Source organism: Telopea speciosissima, chromosome 2, assembly GCF_018873765.1.
Source record: "Telopea speciosissima isolate NSW1024214 ecotype Mountain lineage chromosome 2, Tspe_v1, whole genome shotgun sequence".
In the NCBI taxonomy this organism is placed as follows: Eukaryota; Viridiplantae; Streptophyta; class Magnoliopsida; order Proteales; family Proteaceae; genus Telopea; species Telopea speciosissima.
The window spans coordinates 58,663,481-58,684,710 of record NC_057917.1 but is presented as its reverse complement, the minus strand read 5'-3'; the positions used below and the strand labels follow the sequence as shown (position 1 = coordinate 58,684,710).

Sequence of the window (21,230 nt, the reverse complement as noted above, 5' to 3'; positions counted from 1 at the left end):
ACTATATTATTAACTGTCAAAGGTTGAGATTATATGCTTAGTTCCTCAAAAAAGAAAAACTCTAAAAACTAAATAAATGAAAGTAAAATCTAAAACAAAGGAATTGCTCCAATGTGCCTTGGTGCAAGCTCAAAGGTTAAAGTGAGTGTCCCAATATGGAAGACTTTAGAAGATGTTTTTTTTGCTTCCTAAGAGAGTTCATGAAGAATGTGAGCTTTATGTGGAAATGAAGAGACACACGGAAAATGAAAGCCATGGGTAAGATAGACTATATATGTGCAGTATAAAATGCATAACTCTTTTGTTTTAGGGCAAATTAACCTCATTTCAAAATCATTTTAATGAAGGCTAAAAGGGATACAATTTTTATGTTTTATGTTTTTCCATATTCTCAACGAAGATAACTCGAAATTTCCCTTGAAGTGAAGACATGTGCACAGGCACAATTCTAAATTGTTCATTGGTCAACTTTGGGTGGCCAATTTATTGGCCTTGGCCTTTGGTTCCTTTTAGACCAAGACTTGATGTTGGATCTTGAGCTAATTGTGGGTTTTATGAGATTGAATAGGATGACATTGGCCCACACGATGGAGTTTGATTGGGGTCTTTAAGATGCAAGTTGTGCCTGCATCAACTTGGGGTGGTTACATCATTTCGTATAAGAGCTTTGGAAAAGAGGATGAACTAGATTTCAGCCAATTATTTCACTGCACCACATTCGCCGATTGAAGCACACCTCCAATATTTGACAAATACTTGAATGAAAAGTTAAATGAATACAACATATGTGAAAGCATCAAACTAAATTCAACATCAAATTCGCAACAATTCTCACATCACATTTTCATTTTAGGAGATTTTTTTCGTATAGCAAACAACAAACACGACATCATATCAAGATCCATATTTTGAGCCATTGTATGTGCGTCGCATTCTTTTCATATTTGGTGAGGGTATAATAGAAAAGACGGATGTACACATGCGCTATACAACAGTACCTTCAGTGCGTATGATGATCTACTTTTGAACATTAGTACATACCCATTTATACTCCAATTTATTTGAAATATTTACGTTACCTATAGTCCATATTTGAACGCATCATTTATTCAAGCCATGAGCACCTCATTTAATATCACTATCAAATATGAAATTGATATGCAAATTTTGTTATATTCAATTGGATATATCACCAATGACTTTGTTTGGTTCCCATTCAACCCTAGTGAAGAATGAGCTTCATTGATCGGACAAAGAGTTCGAGAATGGACTCTTTTTCAACAAGGAGAATATGATGCAGGCTCATCCCGCATCATAAAATTAATTGAAGCCCAAACGAGGCTGGCCCTTAGCTAAAACCAACTCAATTCCATCACCACTGGACAAAAACCAACTCAAGATTAATAAGAGCCTTACTAATGGAGAATCTCTACAATGCCTTTTGTGTTACCCTAGTGAATTGATGATGTGGAGAACTTCCTTAGTGGATGATGATGTGACAGCCTTTCTCCCAAAAATTCTATTGGTCCAAACTCCTTCAACTACACTCTCTTAATCAATTCAATTATTCTCCTAGATGCTAGACTCAAAACATGATGCAAGAACCAAGACCTTGAAGTACTACCCAAGACATAAAAGCAAGATTCAAGTCCTTGGAAGACTGATTTTGTGGTCTCCTGAAGAGAAGAATACTATAGTATATTTTTCATTTTTTATGAGAAAATCTCAACCCTTGGATTAGAAAGACATATTTGTTTTTTCTTAAGCTATTTTAAGCCTATAAAATACCACCAAAATTAGCTTGTAAGAAAGTGGATTTTGTGAATGTAAGTTGCTATAAGCACTCCAAGGGTTACAATTCGGATATACAAATTTTCAATTCTTACCCTTATTCATAGGTGAAGAATAAGAGACCTCCTTTGAAGGTGTTTCATCTTTAATTTGTTAAGGTTTAAGAGAAGTGTTTCATCTTCAATTTTCAAGGTTTATGTCGCACAAATCATCCGTCAATTTGTTATCCTTTGAAGACACATGAGAGACCTCCTTTGAAAGTGGGTTGTTATTTAACAATTCGCAAATGATATTATTCACATCTATGATATCTTTCAAAGTATTCAAAATTGAAGATAAAAACAAATAGATGATTTGAGAGACTTTAATACAATAGAAGACTAAAAAATAATTAAAACACTCACTACAGGATGTGAGTGAAGACTCTACTTGATGTACAAGTGTACAATCGGACTTGAACTTCAATTCATCACTGCAACACATAACGTCAAAGTGATTGTGGGGCTAAGTCGTACCGCCTTTCACTATCCTTAAGATTATATTTACACCTTATGGTGCAAAGGATTCTTTTGAATCAATCCCCAAGATAAAAAGCCTCAAGAAAACCCCTTCAGTTTTATTGTACTCAACAACTAGACCTTGTCAGAACTCCTAGGATTGTGCTCAACAACACCAGTAAAATTTCCAATGAAAGTGAAAACAACAAAGAAAATCTTGAACAATGAATAAATGAACAAAAGGGCATAAGAGAGCAAGAGAATAATTCAAAATATATCTCCCAATTTGTCCTCTATATGTAGAGGGGATGTGTCCCTTGGACATACCTGTCCAAAACACCCCAAAGGAGGCGACTCCCGCCATAATAATTTATGACTTGGCCGAATGTAGTCGATCGCCTAGATAAGTTGGTCGACTGGGAAGTTCCAATGATCATATAATGGACATATCATCTGACAAAAATTGCTCTCAGGAAACATTGATCAGTATACACCGGTCAACCGGGCGATCAACCACCCATCCAAACCGGTCTACCAGGAGACTAAAACTATGCATGTGATGAAAAGACATGCATGTATCATGTGGAAATTGAAAAACAAAACAATAAGTGTTTTGAATCTTAAATTCATTTCAAACTCTTTAAAATACAACAGTTATACAAAGAAAGGAAATCTGCTAGATCTAGTTCTACTCTGGGATAGGAACCTATGTGACATCTGCTTCCAAGAAGCTGAGCTAAAGCAACCAACATTTCCTTCTCCCCCAATCCACAGTATCCCATATTGCAACCAGGGAAACCGCTTCCACAAGGATCCAGATCCTCTACTTCCAAAGCTTGTACTTCCATCCTACTTCCATGAGCTCCCAGTGAGCCACCTGGCCTGACATGCATCCAATGGTTGAGATTAAAAAATATTCAAAATTTTTTGAAAACCTCATGACATCCTGTTTGAGCCACCTTAGACCCCAAACCAAACCCACCCAACCGGTTTGGCTCATCAACCCAAACCCATTTCACTCAAACTAAACCTAAACCTCTCATCAGCCTAGGGTTTCACTTCCATGAGCTCCCACCACCAACACCACCGCCACAACCAAAGTGCAGGTTAATTAATTACAACCAATCACAACTAAAACCCTAACCTGTTATGCTCTGCTGTGATCCCTTTGTTGTTCTTCCTCCTCTACTTCCACTTTCAAAAAGAAAACGGAAGACCAAACCATGAATCAGGTCATTAAACTATGTTTCAGAAAGTACTTTTAGTGCAATGGCGAGCAGCGATGTGCTTCCACAGGTTTCTGTACTGGAGATGAATGAGTTCTTTGATCCTTCCTCACCGGATTCTCAAGAACTAAATGTCCTTGCCGTTGACGATAGTCTCGTCGATCGAAAAGTAATCAAACAGTTTCTCAAGATCTCTTCTTGTAAAGGTCGATTTCCAATTCTTGTTATTTAATTAGACTCCTTGTAAAGGTCGATTCCCAAATGGGTGGGTTTAGTTTGAGACTCATCAACCCCAAATCATCTTTTTCTTGATCTCTACTACAATAGACTCAAACTCAATCCTATGAGCGGAGAACTGCAGTAACCATGGAGGACAACAAATCGCAATTTATTTTGGAATGGATTTTCAGAATGAGAGACAAAGATTAAATTACGCCGTACCAGTAAAGGAAATTATGAGATTATGAAACACAGTGTGCCACCCATTTGCAATTATCCTCTTCGGTGCCGTCGTCATCGATGATTGCTTCAGTGATCTCTACTTCTTCATGGGATTCTGAAATCCTAGGCAAATGAGAGGTTTGGGTTTAGTTTGAGTGAAATGGATTTGGGTTGATGAGTTGAACCGATCAGGTACATTTGGTTTGAAGTTTAACATGGTTCAAACAGGATGTCATGAGATTTTCAAAATATTTTGAATTTTTTAATCTCAACCATTGGATGCCTGTCAGGCCAAGTGGCCCACTATGAGCTCACACAGGTAGGATGGAAGTACAAGCTTTGGAAGTAGAGGATCCGGATCCCTTCCACAAAGCCCTCAGTACTAAATAGGTTACCCATCCCAGAGAATGGGCAACCTTATCGTATAATCCAAGATCTGATCAGTGTGCCACACTAGCCACATCTCCATACTACAAAAATAATTGACTAAATCTCCCTATTCCTGATAATAATCAGAATTCTACAAAGAAGCAAAATAGTATCTACGATTTTGTGTTGATTCTTTTTCACCACATCCTTTTCTTTAGAATACAAGCTCTTCAATGGCTAGCCAAGATGAGCTTATTAATTAGCAAGAGAGTGGAGATTATTTTGTTTTGCCTTGGGTAGAGTCCTAGTTAATTATTTTGGAGTACCAAGGTTTAGTCTTACAATTTTAAATCGTGGGTTTGGATGTAAAATATTACATGTATTTCACAAGTAAATTTTTATATGTTAGAAATTTTTCTACTGTTTGATTATATGAGGTAAGATACGACATAGATGTCATTGTAAAAAAAATTTCCAATGCTTGTTTGCCATTATTTTAAATGATAAAATAATTTAAATTTTGATTACATAAATTGTTTTTATAACCAAATTTGACTCATGTAGACACTATCATATGTTCGTGAGAACTATATATGGATATGTCACATAAACATAAGTCATAAGATCCATCCAAAGCAACAAAGGGAAAAATTCAAAAAATGTGTGGCCATGAAAATGTTACAAGTTTAAAAACAAGCATTGGAAACATAATTAACAGCAAATATTTTTTTTCCTACAATTTTATGCTGGAACAATTGAAACCTCAACATTGAAGAAACAAAGCCTCAGGCATCGTTTGGTTCCAAAGCAAATGCAAATATTTTCCAAGAAAGTGAAATATATTTTACTAGAAAAATCACTAAGTTTTCGGTTGCAAGGAAATGTAAAAATTTCCCTTCACTACCCGTTCTCCACTTCCATTGCAACCAAACATAACTAAGAAATTTCTGTGACGCATAGCAAAAATAAAATTCACCAAACAGCAGACAAGAGATGTTTGCAATTCTCCTATGGTATGTAAAAGATAAATAGTAAACACCACAATTGGTTTAACTTATACACTAACTGCAAAAAGTAATTTAACGAAGGCTCTAAAGTCACTACAGCCACGCACTACAAGACTTTTCCCCCCTCTTTGTAGAGACAAGAAACCCTCAAACCCTTAAATCATCCCTGCTACTCCAAACCCTACAAAAGCGAAATCCAATGCCACTGACAACAGCATGGGGATATGCCAAACATCACAAACTACCAGATACACACGGCACCTGGAACTAGTGCAGTGAAGAAGCAGTCTGAGGGATGAACTCCTCTCTAGTTGAAAGTGAATAAGATCATATTTACCTTAGGAAACACTGGGGAAAAGATAATCAGTTTCCCTCAAGAATCAGATCGGTCTCAGTTACATCATCAACCATTTGACCTCCTTCGCTTCTTCCCACTTTTTGTCTCATTTTCTTGTGCCTTTGTAGAATCTGATTTCTCTTGCACAGAATCTTCATTTTCTTGTAGCTTCAATGAACTGGATTTCCCTTTGGCAGTAGTACCATTAGCACTGGTCTTGCCACCAGTTTTTGGGGCAGTTTTTGGGGTTGCAACCTTAGATTTGGTGCTTGTTTTGGTTGTCTCATCCTTGGACTTCATCTTGGATGTGTCCTCCTTCGATTTGATTCCTGACTTCCGGACATCATCTTTCGATTTGCTACCAGTTTTAGGTGTTTCAACCTTCGATTTGTTGACAATTTTAGGGTTGTCATCTTTGGACTTGCCGCTGAGTTTAACATCGTCCTTGGATTTACCACCAGTTTTTGAAACTTCGCTTTTGAATTTGCTGGTCGAAACTCCACCAGTGCTGCCAAAAAAAAACAAAAATTTGTAAATCCCTGAGTTGCAGGGGCCCAAATAGAAAATAGATGGAAGCAAGCATAATCCAGTCACCTTTTAGCAGAAGCATCTGGCTTTCCTTGCTTGGTTTCTGAATCTGAATTCATTTTCGCTTTCTTCTTTCGGTGCCTTATCAAATGAACATCATTCAGCATAAGTACAGCTTTAGGCACAAGTAAACTAAATTTTATCTTACCCACTTCAAGAAATCTAGACAGAACAAAGTGACAATAAAATGGTTTTACATCATCTATGAAGTGGTTTCAAGGGCAGGCATTATCAGCAGCAGTAAAAATCCCACTAAAGAACCAAGCTACCTCAAACTACACAAAGAGAATATTACATAATAAAGAATTACCCAGAATAAACAAACTGTAACCCACAATCAGAGAGAGTCAATGTCATAGAAGATAGCAACTATCATATTGTAAGTATATAATCAACTACTTCATCTGTCCCAGAAAGACTGACTTGTTCGGGGAGGGGGGGGGTGTGAATATCATCTTAAGGAGGTTGGTGGATTGTTCATGCATTAATCACCCACTAATACAACTCTCTTTCCAACATTACACCTATTAGTTTGGCTTATGTAATAGAGGAAAACAATTATGACAAGCAACTGTGTGGATGATTAAATAGGGACATTATGGGGAATCCAAAAAACTTCATCTAGATTTAAAATGAACATACATTTTGGGACAGTGAAAAAACTCAAACAGGTCTATCTTTGTGAGACAGAGGGAGTACAAAATTTACATGATAACACTAGCCAGCAAGGGTTTCCCCATATACTACTTCCACCACGTGTAAAATTGTAATTTAAAAGAAGAAAGTCACACTCACTACTCCAAGCTATGAGATTGGAAAATTCAGAAGACAGAGTCCAAAATCAAGTTTAGAACATTGATTCAATGTATGACACTAACGAAGTATGACAGGACAATCTCCTGAATTCATCCAAAAAAGAAGGGACAATCTCATGAACGGAGAAAAATAGCAGCCAACTGACATTCTGCTGAAAAAGAAAAATTTAACAGCCACCAACTAATACTTACATGTCAGAAGAAGTATCAGGACTAGGAAGATCAATTTCTTGTTCCTGTTCAGTAAAGAAAAAAAAATATTTTCACAATAAGGCCAAGTATTACAGATAATGAAGCTAAGAAAATTCAATACACAATACACCACACCTACCCCATCTGCCAAATTATCTTCTTTAATAAACTCCCACTTCTCCCTACTAAGTTTCAATATCTCCACATCTCCATCATCATAAGAAACCTGTGTATAAGCAACAAACATTAAGGTAAGGAAGAAGCGAATTAAGCAGGAAAAGAAAGTAAAATATATTTTTTCATATATCCATGAAAGCCCATTTTACCTTATGCTTCATTTTACCACGGTCAAAAGATGATACGACACCTGCATAATAACTGCATGATAACAACTTGAAATATGAGCAAAGATGGATCAAATTCTTTCATCTCAGAAACAAAATTACGAATATCGAAGTACATAACTAATGAGAAAACTGTAAAGCAAACGGAAACCCAGTAAGATGCTGATAGCCCATGGCCTACCACTCATACCAGGTCTGTGTTTAATGAAACACTGTTCACTTGTTCCTCTGCCAAACATCTTGGGCAGAAATGTGTACAGGGAGTATCCAATTACACAGAATAAGATATGCTTCAGGCCACAAAAGAATATATAAAGTATGGCATCTTAACCAACTCAATGAAAACCTCTTGAATCATAAGTATGTCAATTGAAGGCATAGGAAGAGACATAGAATAGACAGCTGACCAGAATAATACCATTGTATAGACCAAATCTAAGAGAACCATTTTAGGATGCACATGAATGTTTGACAAGACACATCGGTAATTAGGGGAAACTAAATTCCACCTGTATCAAATCGTAAAAAGGCAGACCTGACTCTAACAAGTGCTGTAAGATGAAAATAACTTAAGTTCATTACAACATTGTCTTATTGAATGGAAAAAGAGAGATGGAATTAAAATAAACTACCAAAAGCAATCAATCAGTAAGGTCATGAGACTCATGACAGTAGAAAAAAAGCTGCTATGACCAAGAAAAAAGTAGAAAATGAGAGAATAAATTCCACTGCCCTAACAAGTATAAACAAAATCAATCCACACAATTGCATAATAACATGTGTCAGTAAGAAAAAAAATACGAGATAGAAAACCATACTTACATACGATCTTTTGGCCAATAAACCTTAATCCTGGAACCAACCAGATTTTCACCATGCAGTGTTTCAGAAGTCTGACAAGGAAAATGATCTTCTGGATCAGAAAGCGATTAAATGACAAAAGACAGAAAACTAGTATTATACTAGACAATAATTACTGATTAACGATTGGAAAGAAAGCAAGCAAAAGAGTTCAGAACAAGTGAAGAATTCCATGCAATCCAAGAATTAAAATATTGTATTAACCAGGAAAAGCAGATCTCATTAGATCTCCTGAGGAGAATGACTACTAACGGCATTGAAACACCTGTAGACTGGCATGAACCCCATTAGCAACTATATTTTATTACTACATTTCATAATTCCTTTAAAAAAATAGAATCCTAAAATCAAAAGACCAACACTAAATGGACCTAATACTTGCAATTTTCTTAACCAATAGACGTTGACATGGTCGCGAGCATCAATACAAGCAATCACGAGACATATATAATGTAGTATAATTATTAACAAGCACACAGAGAGAGAAAACAGAAAGGAGTACTATATTTCAGATACACATCAAATAATAGCAGATTAAGATTACATACATCTTCCTTCCCTGGAGTACGTTTTCTCTTGGAAGATATCTTAGGGGTGTTTTCGACTTGACTTTCATCTTTATTCGATGACTTTGTTGCAGACTTAGGTGAAGAAGTTGTGACCTTTGCAATGCATAGCAACAAAAAGAACTTGTCAGATTCAAAAGAAGTTTACAGCATAACAAGCACAAAATGACAAGGTAAAACAGAATGACAGTACCTTCTTACTTGATTCTTCAACCACATTCTTACCGGAGTCAGTTTTGCCCCTGCCTCTCCTTTTTTTACCGTCTTGTTTTCCTGATGACTCATCCTCATTGGCATTTTTGCCATCTACCTTCTTGCCAGACTTCCTCAGCGACATCACATCTGAATCACTTGTGGCTCCAGCTCCAGGTTCCTTCTTTGGAACATCAACTTGAGTTGGAGTTTTCTCATTGGCATTCCCAGTAAGTGTTTTTTTCCCTGTGCGCTTATGTGGCTTTGCTTCAGAATCACTCATGCCCTCTGATTCCTTCTTGGAGCTAACAGCTGCAGAAGGTGGAGCTTCATCCTCACCATGATCACTCAATAAAGCTCCCTTCAGTGATGAACCATGCTCAGCTTCATGTTTCCTGCTTCCTTTCTTCTTAGGCCCACGTCGTCCCTTCTTGGAGGGAGTTCCATCAGTATGGGTCGGTTTTGGAGATGAAACATTAATTGCCATACTAGGTGATGCTGTTGGAGAGGAAGCCTGTGCCTCACTCTCCTTTTCTGGTTCAGATGAAACAGTCACCTCCTTGGTAGAAGGGCCTTCAGAAGTTGACACAGCGACCTCCTTGGTAGAAGGGCCTTCAGAAGTTGCACTATCAGCTTCCTTTGTGCGACTCTTCCTGCGGTCAGGCTGTTCTACAGATCCTTTCTCACGATCAATCCGAGAACGGTCAGAGCCTTCTGTAGAATTCATCAAAGAATTAGGTTTCCTACCCCTTGTTTTCTTTGTAGCTTGATCTGGCTTTTTTTCTGGTCTGACTACCTTCTCAGGTTCCAAACTATCAGGTTCAGTATTGGCTGTTCCATCCGTGCTTTTGGATTGATTAGTACGACGAGAACGCTCAGGCTTCTTTTTTGGGGAACTTGGATCTATTAAAGAGTCCTCATTTCCAGTTTGAGCATTACCATTGCTCATCACTGACTTGGGAGATTTATCCACAGCAGGATCCACTGATCCAGAACCGGCCGTTTCTGGTGGGAGTTCATTAGCCGCCTGAGATATAAGCAGTTGAGGTTCGCATGGTCAACACAAAATCTTGAAATATTCAACAAAATGTGAACAAGAGCATGGCAAAAAATATGCTAGAATGGAAATACAGTGGAATAGGATCACATGCCTGGGGCGGCTCATCTACACTAGTCTTCTCTGACAATTCGCCCCCATCTACCTGAAACATGCCAATAAACGAGTTAAAATTAAATAAATATGGGAAAAAACTCCACCAAAAATATATCCATATCAGCTGTGCATATCACTATATGAGTAACCTAAAACAACAGAATATAAGTCATCAAATCTTTTGGCAATATGCTCATGTAAAAATGATAACATACTAAACAAGAATGGAGTTCAATTAGAGAAACTAATTAGAAGGAAAATTGACAAATGGACACGTAGCACCAATCATAATATTAGCTGAGCATAAATCATCCACATCAACCCAAACATGGCAGCCTAAAGGAACTAGAAAAATTTGTACACCCAGAGAAACAGAAACAAGCCCCACCAAGAAGGAAGCTCTAAAAATCTCACAAATATTTCCAGAAAATGTCGAGTAAAAAGTAAAAACTATCAAAATTCTTAGTCACGGTTCCAATTTTACCAAAATGACTGATTTCACCAAATGGGAAAGAAAAAAAAAAAAAACCAAAATCTTTCATCAAAATCAGCGAAAAATGGCCAAATCAGAGAAATTTCATTGAGTAAAGGGAAATCATGTGTTCTGCTTGAAATTTCACTCTGGGAGGAGACGCTCTATTTTGCATGGACTGGAATCTAGGAATGACTAAAATCATTAAAAAAAATTATGACTTCAAAACCTACTTTAACTGTCTGTAAATGGTTGAAACAGAAGACAAATGTTACAATCCCAGCTGTGTTCTCCAATAATGTATTGTATTATACTTCTATTATAAATTTTCTATGATTAAACTTTAAAAAAAAAATGCATTATCATATGCAAGGACATGAAACACTGCCACAGTAAATCTTTCCTTGTTTTTACAGTATCTCAAAACATTCTAAAAAGAAGTTTGCCTGGTTTTTACAGTCCATTTTTTCCTTTTTTTGATCCGACATTCATTAAAAAGATATTTTGCATGTGTATTCCTAATAACCATGCTTTTATTATTCTACAATACATTATGTTATCCATTACCTCTATTATAACTAATAACTAACCACTCTTTCTTTTCTTTTTCTACCCCTCCCACCCATTAAAATATTAAATAACACAAGCTTATGTGGGCTCCTTACAACCACATCTAAACCCTTTTTTCCTCGTGAATATTACACCAATTATACCCACCATAAGCACTTCTATAACTTTGCATGAAGGACATGGTTTCCAATAAAATTGCCACATATGCCAATTCAAGTTCATGTGTGAACATGGTTTTAGTGCACGGTATAGGAACGGGTATCGGCAACACGCAAAACCGATACGGTATCGGCCTGCATCGGCTGTGTCGGACAAAATTACCCCTGAATTTCCTTTAAAATGAGTTTTCTGACCATTTTACCCCTTGTCCGTACCGTGCTACCGAGTACCAATACGGTATCGGCACAATATCGATATCGGTGACTAGCAAAACCAGTACATATCACCCAATACGGGCTATACAATACCGATACTTAGAACCATGTGTGCGAAACACACTACTCTAACTAGTTTTTCATATACAGGAAAATGATTTGAGAAGAATTTATCTGAGTTTGTAATATAAGAAATCCCCTGTAATTAGGAGCCTCTTCTCCACTAACAACTTGGGCCCATCCTCCAATATTTGTGCATCTTTAACCCAAACAAGAATGCAGCCTCCCCTGTCAATATAAATTATATAGAGAGGGACAGGTTTTTTGTTTATCACATCCCAAGGTTCCATGTAAGGGCATGATAAATTGAAGTGGCCCTTGATGTTGTGGCTCTCATGTTCATGTTTTCCGTGTTATAATGCGTTTGCAAGTTTCAGCAAAACTCTCAAAACACCCAAATGGCCAGGGTCACCATCCTATCCAATACAATACAAGATCTACAATAACCCAGTAGACCTAGTCTCACCACAGGATCCCAATATGACAGTCCAATCACCCAAAAAGTCAACAATCTCAGATGAAGGTCAAACTTCAGACATCAATCACAAATAGGTAGAATAAGGTTCCTGCAGACTATAAGGGAGATCCAACGGTGGGATTAAAAATAATTAAAGAAAATTCAAATCCCAAAATTGAAATTCCAGAAAAAATAGATTTCAAATTAACCCAAATCCGAGAATCAGAATGGCCCCAAACTCAGATCCAGTCTCATTCTAGGTATGTTACCAAATCTCAAAATCTGATTCAAATTCAATAGCCGGATTTGAAATAATTTAGGAATCTTCAGGTCTGGTCCAGAAAACAGAGATCAAACAGGAGATTTCTGATAAAATCAGAACAGATGATTTGATGAACAAGTAGGATTGGTCCAAGGTCAGTCTTCGACTGCACTTTATAAAAGAAAACACAAAAGGCATACCCAGTGCACAAGGCTCCACAATATCTCTCTGTTTTGGCGGTTAGATTTCCCTCAAAATTGGATCTTGATTCTGCCCAAAAAGGTTTTAAAACAGAGCATCCATGAGGAAAGAAGCTGGGTAATTAACAACAGCTTCAGACAGGTCCTTTTCTTGGTCTGATGTGGCAGGGATCAGGAAGGTTGAGTCAAACAGAAACTGTTAGAGCAATCCACATAATTTGGAAGTTCGCTTGGACTCTTCCCATATGATAATAAGCTTTGACAGAAAATACGGGTCAGCAATTTGATCCTGTTGAATCACAGGAAAATGATTTGAGAAGAATTTATCTTTTGGGTGCTTATTTTTATGTGTAGGCGACTCTCTTAGTAGAGTTGGCTATAGTAGGGATATTGATGTCCTTTGTAATTTGTAGGCTTGGGGTGATCATAAGATCATTCAAGCATTACATCTCTACTTGTTCTGCTAACATGGCATCAGAGCCAAAACTTCTAATCTAGGTTCCAGAACAGTCACCCCCTTCCATCGTCTCTCTCTCCTTCCTCCTTTCTTGTTTTATTCTCTCCTTCCTTCCCTTGGTTCTCAACCTTCTCAAAGGGCAGCACTAATGAGGTGATCAATTTATCTAGTTGCTGCCCTCCACCTTACCTCAATGATTTAGGAATTTTTTTTGGATTGATAGATGCTGTTCCTCTTCTGGGATTTTTGGAGTCTTCACTTTTTTTGGAGATCAAAGCTCTGCTATTGGAGATCGAGGCTTCTCTTGTTGGAGATCCATATCAGGCACCGTGGACAGCATCTATTGTCTTCTTTCATCACCAACAGAATTTTTCCCCTATATCGATCTCAACAATCAGGGTTTTGCAAAACCCTAACACATTGATTCTAGGGGTGCACTTGTCAGAAGTTTCTGCTTTTTTGAAGGAAGTTCTGCCCTTCCTAGAGGAGAACTTGATGTAAACTGGCTGTCTAAAACCAGCCGCAGGTGTAGGGATTCTTCCCTACACCAGCCTAAGTAACCATCGGGTAGGTGTAGGGATGAATCCCTACACTAGCAACAATCGTGGGGATTTTTAGTATTTGTTTTATTTTATTGAGTTGTAATCTAATTAGGATTCCTAGTGCAAATCTGAATCCTAATTAGAAGTCCTAAGTCCTAGTTAGCATTCCTATTTTGAGTCCTAGTCCTAGTTGGCATTCCTATTTCTATTTTGAGTCCTAGTCATAGTTAGGATTTATTTTATGTCCAGCCTTGAAGGCTATATAATGTAAAGAGCTCCATTGAGCCCCCCGACGATTTAATGAAGAAGATTATTGTTTTAATGCATTCCACTGTCCTGAGATAGGCTGTGAAGGTGAGGCTGAGATAGCCTTCACTAGTTCACTGTTTTCTCTCCTTCGAGTGCATTCAAGTTTGTCAAGTTTGTTGCTGCCGATTGTGTGAAGGTTCAAAGATTAGTTACTCAGATATGTTCTCAGTCCAAGGATCCATCCAACACAAGCAAGCTTTCATCCCAACCCCCTAACCCTTGTTCTCCTATCCGTACCATCAAACCCTAACCCTCAGTTCATCTAATCCTCCATTCTGCCCTAACCGATTGCATTATACCCAAGCAGATTCTGGTTCTGGTTTTAGTTGGATTGACATCCATCTGGAATTACATTATTTGGTATCAAAGCCTAGCTATGGGTTCTCCAAAATCAAGTGATCCAACCACTCTACAGCAACTGGCTGAGATAGTCAAGGTTTTATCTGAAGATGTGAAGACCATCAAGCAACAGGTTGATGTACTGTCACAACAAGGTCCTACTGCACCTCCACAGCAAATATCACAAACTGAAGCTGCTGCTTCATACACTAACAACCGACATCCACGTAGGTTACCACAGAGGGTTCCCACACTACAGACACACAGGATCAATAACAATTCTACCTATGAAGAAGATGAAGATCACGATGGAAATCAGTATTACCGTGATGATAAGCATAAGGTCAAACTGGATCTGAAGGAATATAACGGGAAACATGACCCTATTGCATTCCATGACCGGTTGAGTGCTCTAGATGACTACTTCAAGTGGTTTCGGTTGTCCAAGACCGAAAGATGCAGCTGGCCACGACTAAGTTAACTGGAGGAGCCGGAGATTGGTGGCGTACACATGAAGACAAAGTTGATCCGTCGTCACATGGAACCAATTACTTGGGCAGCTATGAAAGAGATTCTCAAAGAGAAGTACTTACCTCCTTCTTATTAGAGGCGTTTGCATGATCAACTGAACACTATACGACAAGGTACCTTAACAGTTGAGGAGTATATTGATAAATTCAATGACTTACTCTCACGTACGGGTGTCGATGAGAATGATGACCAGCTTATATCCCGTTTCAAGTTGGGATTGAGGGTTGACATTAAAGACAAGATAGGCGTGGTTGAAATATATAATTTGAATCATTGTTTTGAAAAGGCCATGGATGCTTGAAGATTTAATCAAGGCTGCCCCGAAGATTCACACCGCAGTCCAGGTGATATTAGGAGAACCTTTACTCCTACGATCTAGTGGTTTCCCTACCCGAGCTCCACCAACTACAGAGGAAAAGGGTAAGGCCCCCATGGGTAGTCAAACACCTAACAAGTGTTTCCATTGCCAACAAGATGGTCATTATGCAAGGTACGCCCCCAAGAGGGAAGTCCAATTCGATGATTGCAGCCATGGAAACTAGTCCGGATGTCCAAGTTTGTGACCCGCAGTTTAATGACAATTGGGCGTTAATGCTGCTCTTGAGGGAGAAGACTATGATGATACTTTGGAAAACGAAATTTATGAGGTAAATGTAGTAACTCGCATTCTGGTTGCCGAATCTAAAGGAGAGGACTGGCGTCGACATTGCATCTTTTATACACTGATGGATAGCGGGACAGCAACAGCACAAGTGATCGTGGACAGCGGTAGTTGTGTCAACGTGGTTTCCAAAGCTTTTGTCATTGAAGAGAAGCTTAAAGCTGAACCTCACCCACAACCATACAAGGTATCCTTACTTAATAATGATACTTTAGAGGTTAATCAGCGATGCTCAGTGCCACTCAAGATTTCTGGTTACGAGGAGAATGTCGTGCGATATAATTCCTATGATTCCGATCGATGTCTTACTTGGGAGACCATGGATGTATGATAACAATGTATTGACAGGAGGTACAAAAAATCAGTGTTTCTTTGACTTCAAAGGGAAACCACTGGTTCTCAACCCCCTCAATGAACCATTGATGAGGCCAAGGCTTAGAGCTGCCCATGAGCGACAACAGGTCTTGAAAACTATTGACAATAGACAGCCAATGAAAGGAGGGTCAAGCAAAGAAGGCACCACATGCTAGTACTAGTACTACTAAAGCACAACCCATGGAGCAACGAATTCTGTCCCCGCCTCACCGAGAATTCCTTTTACTACAAGTGAAGAGACAGGGTTGATACTAGCCCTGGTCACAAGAGCAGTGTCACCAACCCCTACCACCATTCATCCCAAATCCATAAAAGATCTGCTTGATGATTTCTCGGATCTAGTACCGGACGATCTTCCGGATGAGCTACCTCCTATGAGGGATATTCAAGATGCCATTGATCTAGTACCAGGTTCGGTGCTACCAAATCTGCCCACTTATCGTCTCAGCCCTCACCGAGCATGCCGAGCTCAAGAGACAAGTAGATGACCTGATTCGCAAGGGGTTTATTGTTGAGAGCATGAGCCCATGTGCTGTTCCAGCATTACTTACTCCAAAGAAAGATGGTACATGGAGGATGTGTATTGATAGCAGGGCAATAAACAAGATCACCGTCAAATACAGGTTTCCTATTCCAAGACTTGACGACATGTTAGACATGCTCACAGGTGCTTCCATCTTTTCGAAGATTGACTTAAAGAGCGGATATCATCAGATTCAGGTCCGCCCAGGGGATGAGTGGAAGACTGCTTTCAAGACAAAGGATGGTCTATATGAATGGAAGATGATGCCTTTCGGTCTTACAAATGCTCCAAGCACCTTCATGCGTGTAATGACACAAGTACTTCGTCCATTCATCGGTAAGTTTCTTGTGGTTTACTTTGATGACATTCTTATCTACAGCCACACCACCGAGGAGCATCTCGATCATCTAAAGCAAGTGATGAGAGTGTTACGTATAGAGAAACTCTTCATCAACCTCAAAAAGTGTTCTTTTATGTTACCTAAGGTTATCTTCCTTGGGTTTATTATATCTTCAGCCGGGGTTGAAGCTGATCCGGAGAAAGTGCAAAGCATAGTCGATTGGCCAGTGCCACACACCTTGACAGAGGTTAGGAGTTTCCACGGCCTAGCATCTTTTTATCGGCGTTTTATTCGGAACTTCAGCGGCATCATGGCACCCATTACTGAGTGCATGAGAGAAAGTAAGGGCAAATTCCAGTGGACACCGGCTGCTACCAAAGCATTTTCCTTGATCAAGCAAAAGATGACCGAGGCACCTGTTCTACGGCTCCCAAACTTTGATGTCATATTTGAGGTGGCTATAGATGCATCCCAAGTTGGGATTGGAGGAGTTCTCATGCAATCAAATCATCCCATTGCCTTCTATAGTGAGAAACTCAATGATGCTAAGCGGCGTTATTCTACCTATGATTTGGAGCTTTATGCAGTGATCCAGATTATAAAGCATTGGAGACACTACCTTGTGGGCAAAGAATTTATTCTATACTCTGACCATGAGGCCCTTAAGTATCTCCATTCTCAGCGATCCATAAGCAACCGCCATGCTAAATGGATCGCCTATCTCCAGGAGTTTTATTTCGTTCTGAAGTACAAGGCAGGCAAAGAGAACCAGGTCGCTAATGCGCTAAGTCGGAAAGTTCTCACCCTATCCACCTCTTCTACTCACAGCACAGGCATCGAACATATCAGAGATGAGTACACAGCTGATGTTGATTTTTCCCCCATTCATACTACATTACAGCAAGGCGGAACTGATGCCAAATACTCCCTACGTGATGGATATCTCTTCTTCGGGACACGCCTATGTATCCCTAACACATCCTTTCGGCAGCACCTCATTAGGGAACTACATGGCGGTGGCATGGGAGGGCATTTTGGCATTAGCAAGACATATGCTGCAGTTGCTGATTTGTATTATTGGCCACATCTTCAGCGTGACGTCCAACAGGTGATTCAGCGTTGTCGAGATTGTCAGCTTGCCAAGGGTGATAAGCAAAACACGGGCCTCTACACACCTCTTCCAGTGCCTCATGCACCCTGGTTACATATCAGCATGGATTTCGTTCTTGGCCTCCCATCTACACGGGAGCGTCATGACTCTATATTTGTGGTGGTGGACAGGTTTTCGAAAATGGCTCATTTCATTCCCTGTCGGATGACATTTGATTCCAGTCACATCGCCAAGCTCTTCTTCAAAGAGGTCGTACGTATTCATGGGCTACCCGAGTCTATTGTTTCTGATCGTGATGTCAAATTCACTAGCTATTTTTGGAAGACCTTATGGATGAAGACCAATACCAAGCTGAAGTTCTCCACAGCCTTTCATCCTCAGACAGATGGGCAGACTGAAGTGGTTAATCGCAGTTTAGGCAATCTCCTCCGATGTCTTGTTCGTGATCATGCGAAAGATTGGCCTTCCGTCCTTGATATTGCCGAGTTCGCGTACAATAGTTCTGTCAATCGGACCACTGGTCGTACTCCATTTGAGATTGTTTTGGGTCTGCAACCCAAGCGCCCCGTGGACTTGCTTCCTCTTCCTCCTCATGTTCGTGTTAGTGTGGACGTTGATGAGTTCCTCCGCTACATCACCGAGGTCCATACCGACGTTCGCCGACGCATTGCTATTAACAATGAAGGTTACAAGGCAGCAGCTGATCGTCATCGCCGATACGTGGAATTCCAACTTGGTGATTTGGTGATGGTTCGTATTTCTCCTGAGCGACTTCCTCCTGGAACCAATCACAAGCTCCACCCTCGCAAAATGGGTCCTTCCAAGGTGCAACAACGCATTGGGACCAATGCCTATATGCTCGAGCTTCCTCCGTCTATGAAGATTAACAATGTTTTCAATGTGGCCGATCTCACTCTTTATGTCGGCCACCATTCAGACGACGGTGATACTGCACATGCTCTCCACCTCCCACAGTTTACCACTCCGACTGCTGATGTCATTGAGAATGTGCTTGATAACAAGTTTACTACTATGCGGGGTGGCCGTGGCTATTACTCTTTCCTTGTGAAATGGAAGGATCGCCCGATAGTGACGATGACTGGATTCACGCCGACGACTTCAGCGCCTTGATCCCGATCTCTACGAGCGCTACATGTCTTTCATCCATTCGTCGGAGACGAATGTTTTTGAGAAGGGGGGAGTTGATGTAAACTGGCTGTCTAAAACCAGCCGCAGGTGTAGGGATTCTTCCCTACACCAGCCTAAGTAACCATCGGGTAGGTCCCTACACTAGCAACAATCGTGGGGATTTTTAGTATTTGTTTTATTTTTATTGAGTTGTAATCTAATTAGGATTCCTAGTGCAAATCTGAATCCTAATTAGAAGTCCCAAGTCCTAGTTAGCATTCCTATTTTGAGTCCTAGTCCTAGTTGGCATTCCTATTTCTATTTTGAGTCCTAGTCATAGTTAGGATTTATTTTATGTCCAGCCTTGAAGGCTATATAATGTAAAGAGCTCCATTGAGCCCCCTGACGATTTAAAGAAGAAGATTATTGCTTTAATGCATTCCACTGTCTTGAGATAGGCTGTGAAGGTGAGGCTGAGATAGCCTTCACTAGTTCACTGTTTTCTCTCCTTCGAGTGCATTCAAGTTTGTCAAGTTTGTTGCTGCCGATTGTGTGAAGGTTCAAAGATTAGTTACTCAGATCTGTTCTCAGTCCAAGGATCCATCCAACACAAGTAAGCTTTCATCCCAACCCCCTAACCCTTCTTCTCCTATCCGTACCATCAAACCCTAACCCTCAGTTCATCTAATCCTCCATTCTGCCCTAACCGATTGCATTATACCCAAGCAGATTCTGGTTCTGGTTTTAGTTGGATTGACATCCATCTGGAATTACATTAGAACTCGACCTGAATTTCAGCCTGTTTCATCAAAGATATTGCTTTTCCACCTCTTTCAGGATAGATTTTTCCCAGATATCGATCTGAATTTTGGTGTTTTCTTCCTCCACAAATCTGCTACTTCATTTTTTGGTAATTCGATTGTGTGATAATGTCTGATCTTACTACTGCTACCTCCAAAGTTGAAGGACAGACAAGGAATGACCATCTCCCTTTCACGGCTACCATTAAACTCAATGGTACTAATTACCTGATGTGGTCCAGATCTACATATTTGACTATTGCTTGTCGTGGTCTTACTGGACATCTCACTGGAACTACTGTGAAGCTAGATGATGATAGTCCCCTTCAGGATCGATGGGTTTCCAACGATGCTATGGTCATGTCTTTTTTGCTGCACTCCATGCAACCGGAACTTTCTAGTGGCTGTTTATTACTTGATACAGCCACCCAAATATGGACTGCTGCAAAGGAAACCTACGGGCAGGTGGGGAATGATGCTCAAGTATATGCAATACGTAAGAAGCTTCACGACACTACACAGAAGGACTTGACCATCTCACATCATGGAACTAAAACTCGCAAATATCTTACTTTTTCAAGACCTCGAGACAAGATGAAGGGTGAAATCTCTTTTTACCCCATCTCGGTCGGGTCAAGATCTCAACCCGACCGAGATCTCGACCCAAACACCAGTATTCAAGATCTCAACCTGACTGAGATCTTGACCCAAACACCAATATATAAGTGTCAGATCTCAACCAAGAGGCGAAATCTCGGTTTTCGTCATCTTGGCGGGAAATCTTGGTATACAGACACTTATTTATGCAAACCTTGATATACAGACACTTATTTACATCATAAACCAGGACAAACACTTATTTATGCCTAATATTATTTAAGTAAATGTTTTTGTATTTCATTTACTTACGATATTTTTCATAAATAAGCAAATACCCCCCTATTTGAATCCAATAAAAATAGTCAAAAAATAAAATTCCAAAAGGATAAAAAGTCAAACCCCCACCAGTTCAAGAGCAAAAACTGGATTTTCGACGGTAGGTACAATTTTCAACTTTCTAATGCTAAGGTTTTTCTCAAATCTAAAAATTCCATGACTCTTAATATGGTAAAACATTGTTAAAAACCAAAAGTATGGTAAAATATTCATTTGTTTTATACCCAAAAAAATATTTTCATTCAAAGCGATTTTGACAGCATTCGCGCACACCAAATTAAGCTTGATCGGTACATAATTCATTCAATATAAATCAGATTTAAGCAATCTTAGACTTGTTGGAAAGATTTCTTCGCAAAGGTACTAGGGCTTGTACTCAGTTCCCCACATCTCACGTTGTCTCT

The 21,230-nt window shown here is 39.4% G+C and overlaps 1 protein-coding gene across 1 annotated transcript in view; it reads right to left on the bottom strand.

Moving 5' to 3' along the window:
* Positions 1-5,368: 5,368 nt before the first annotated feature.
* The window catches only part of LOC122650932 (muscle M-line assembly protein unc-89-like), a 37,392-nt gene continuing 21,530 nt past the window's right edge, over positions 5,369-21,230 (bottom strand). Inside the window, exons 6-16 of the mRNA XM_043844291.1 lie at positions 10,378-10,503; positions 9,822-10,253; positions 9,226-9,782; positions 9,018-9,140; positions 8,581-8,592; positions 8,430-8,498; positions 7,590-7,641; positions 7,403-7,489; positions 7,264-7,307; positions 6,263-6,337; positions 5,369-6,176 (exon numbers count right to left, since the gene is read on the bottom strand). Coding sequence (XP_043700226.1) covers positions 5,735-6,176; positions 6,263-6,337; positions 7,264-7,307; positions 7,403-7,489; positions 7,590-7,641; positions 8,430-8,498; positions 8,581-8,592; positions 9,018-9,140; positions 9,226-9,782; positions 9,822-10,253; positions 10,378-10,503 — 2,019 coding nt within the window. The 3' untranslated portion in view covers positions 5,369-5,734. The remainder of the gene's footprint in view (positions 6,177-6,262; positions 6,338-7,263; positions 7,308-7,402; positions 7,490-7,589; positions 7,642-8,429; positions 8,499-8,580; positions 8,593-9,017; positions 9,141-9,225; positions 9,783-9,821; positions 10,254-10,377; positions 10,504-21,230) is intronic.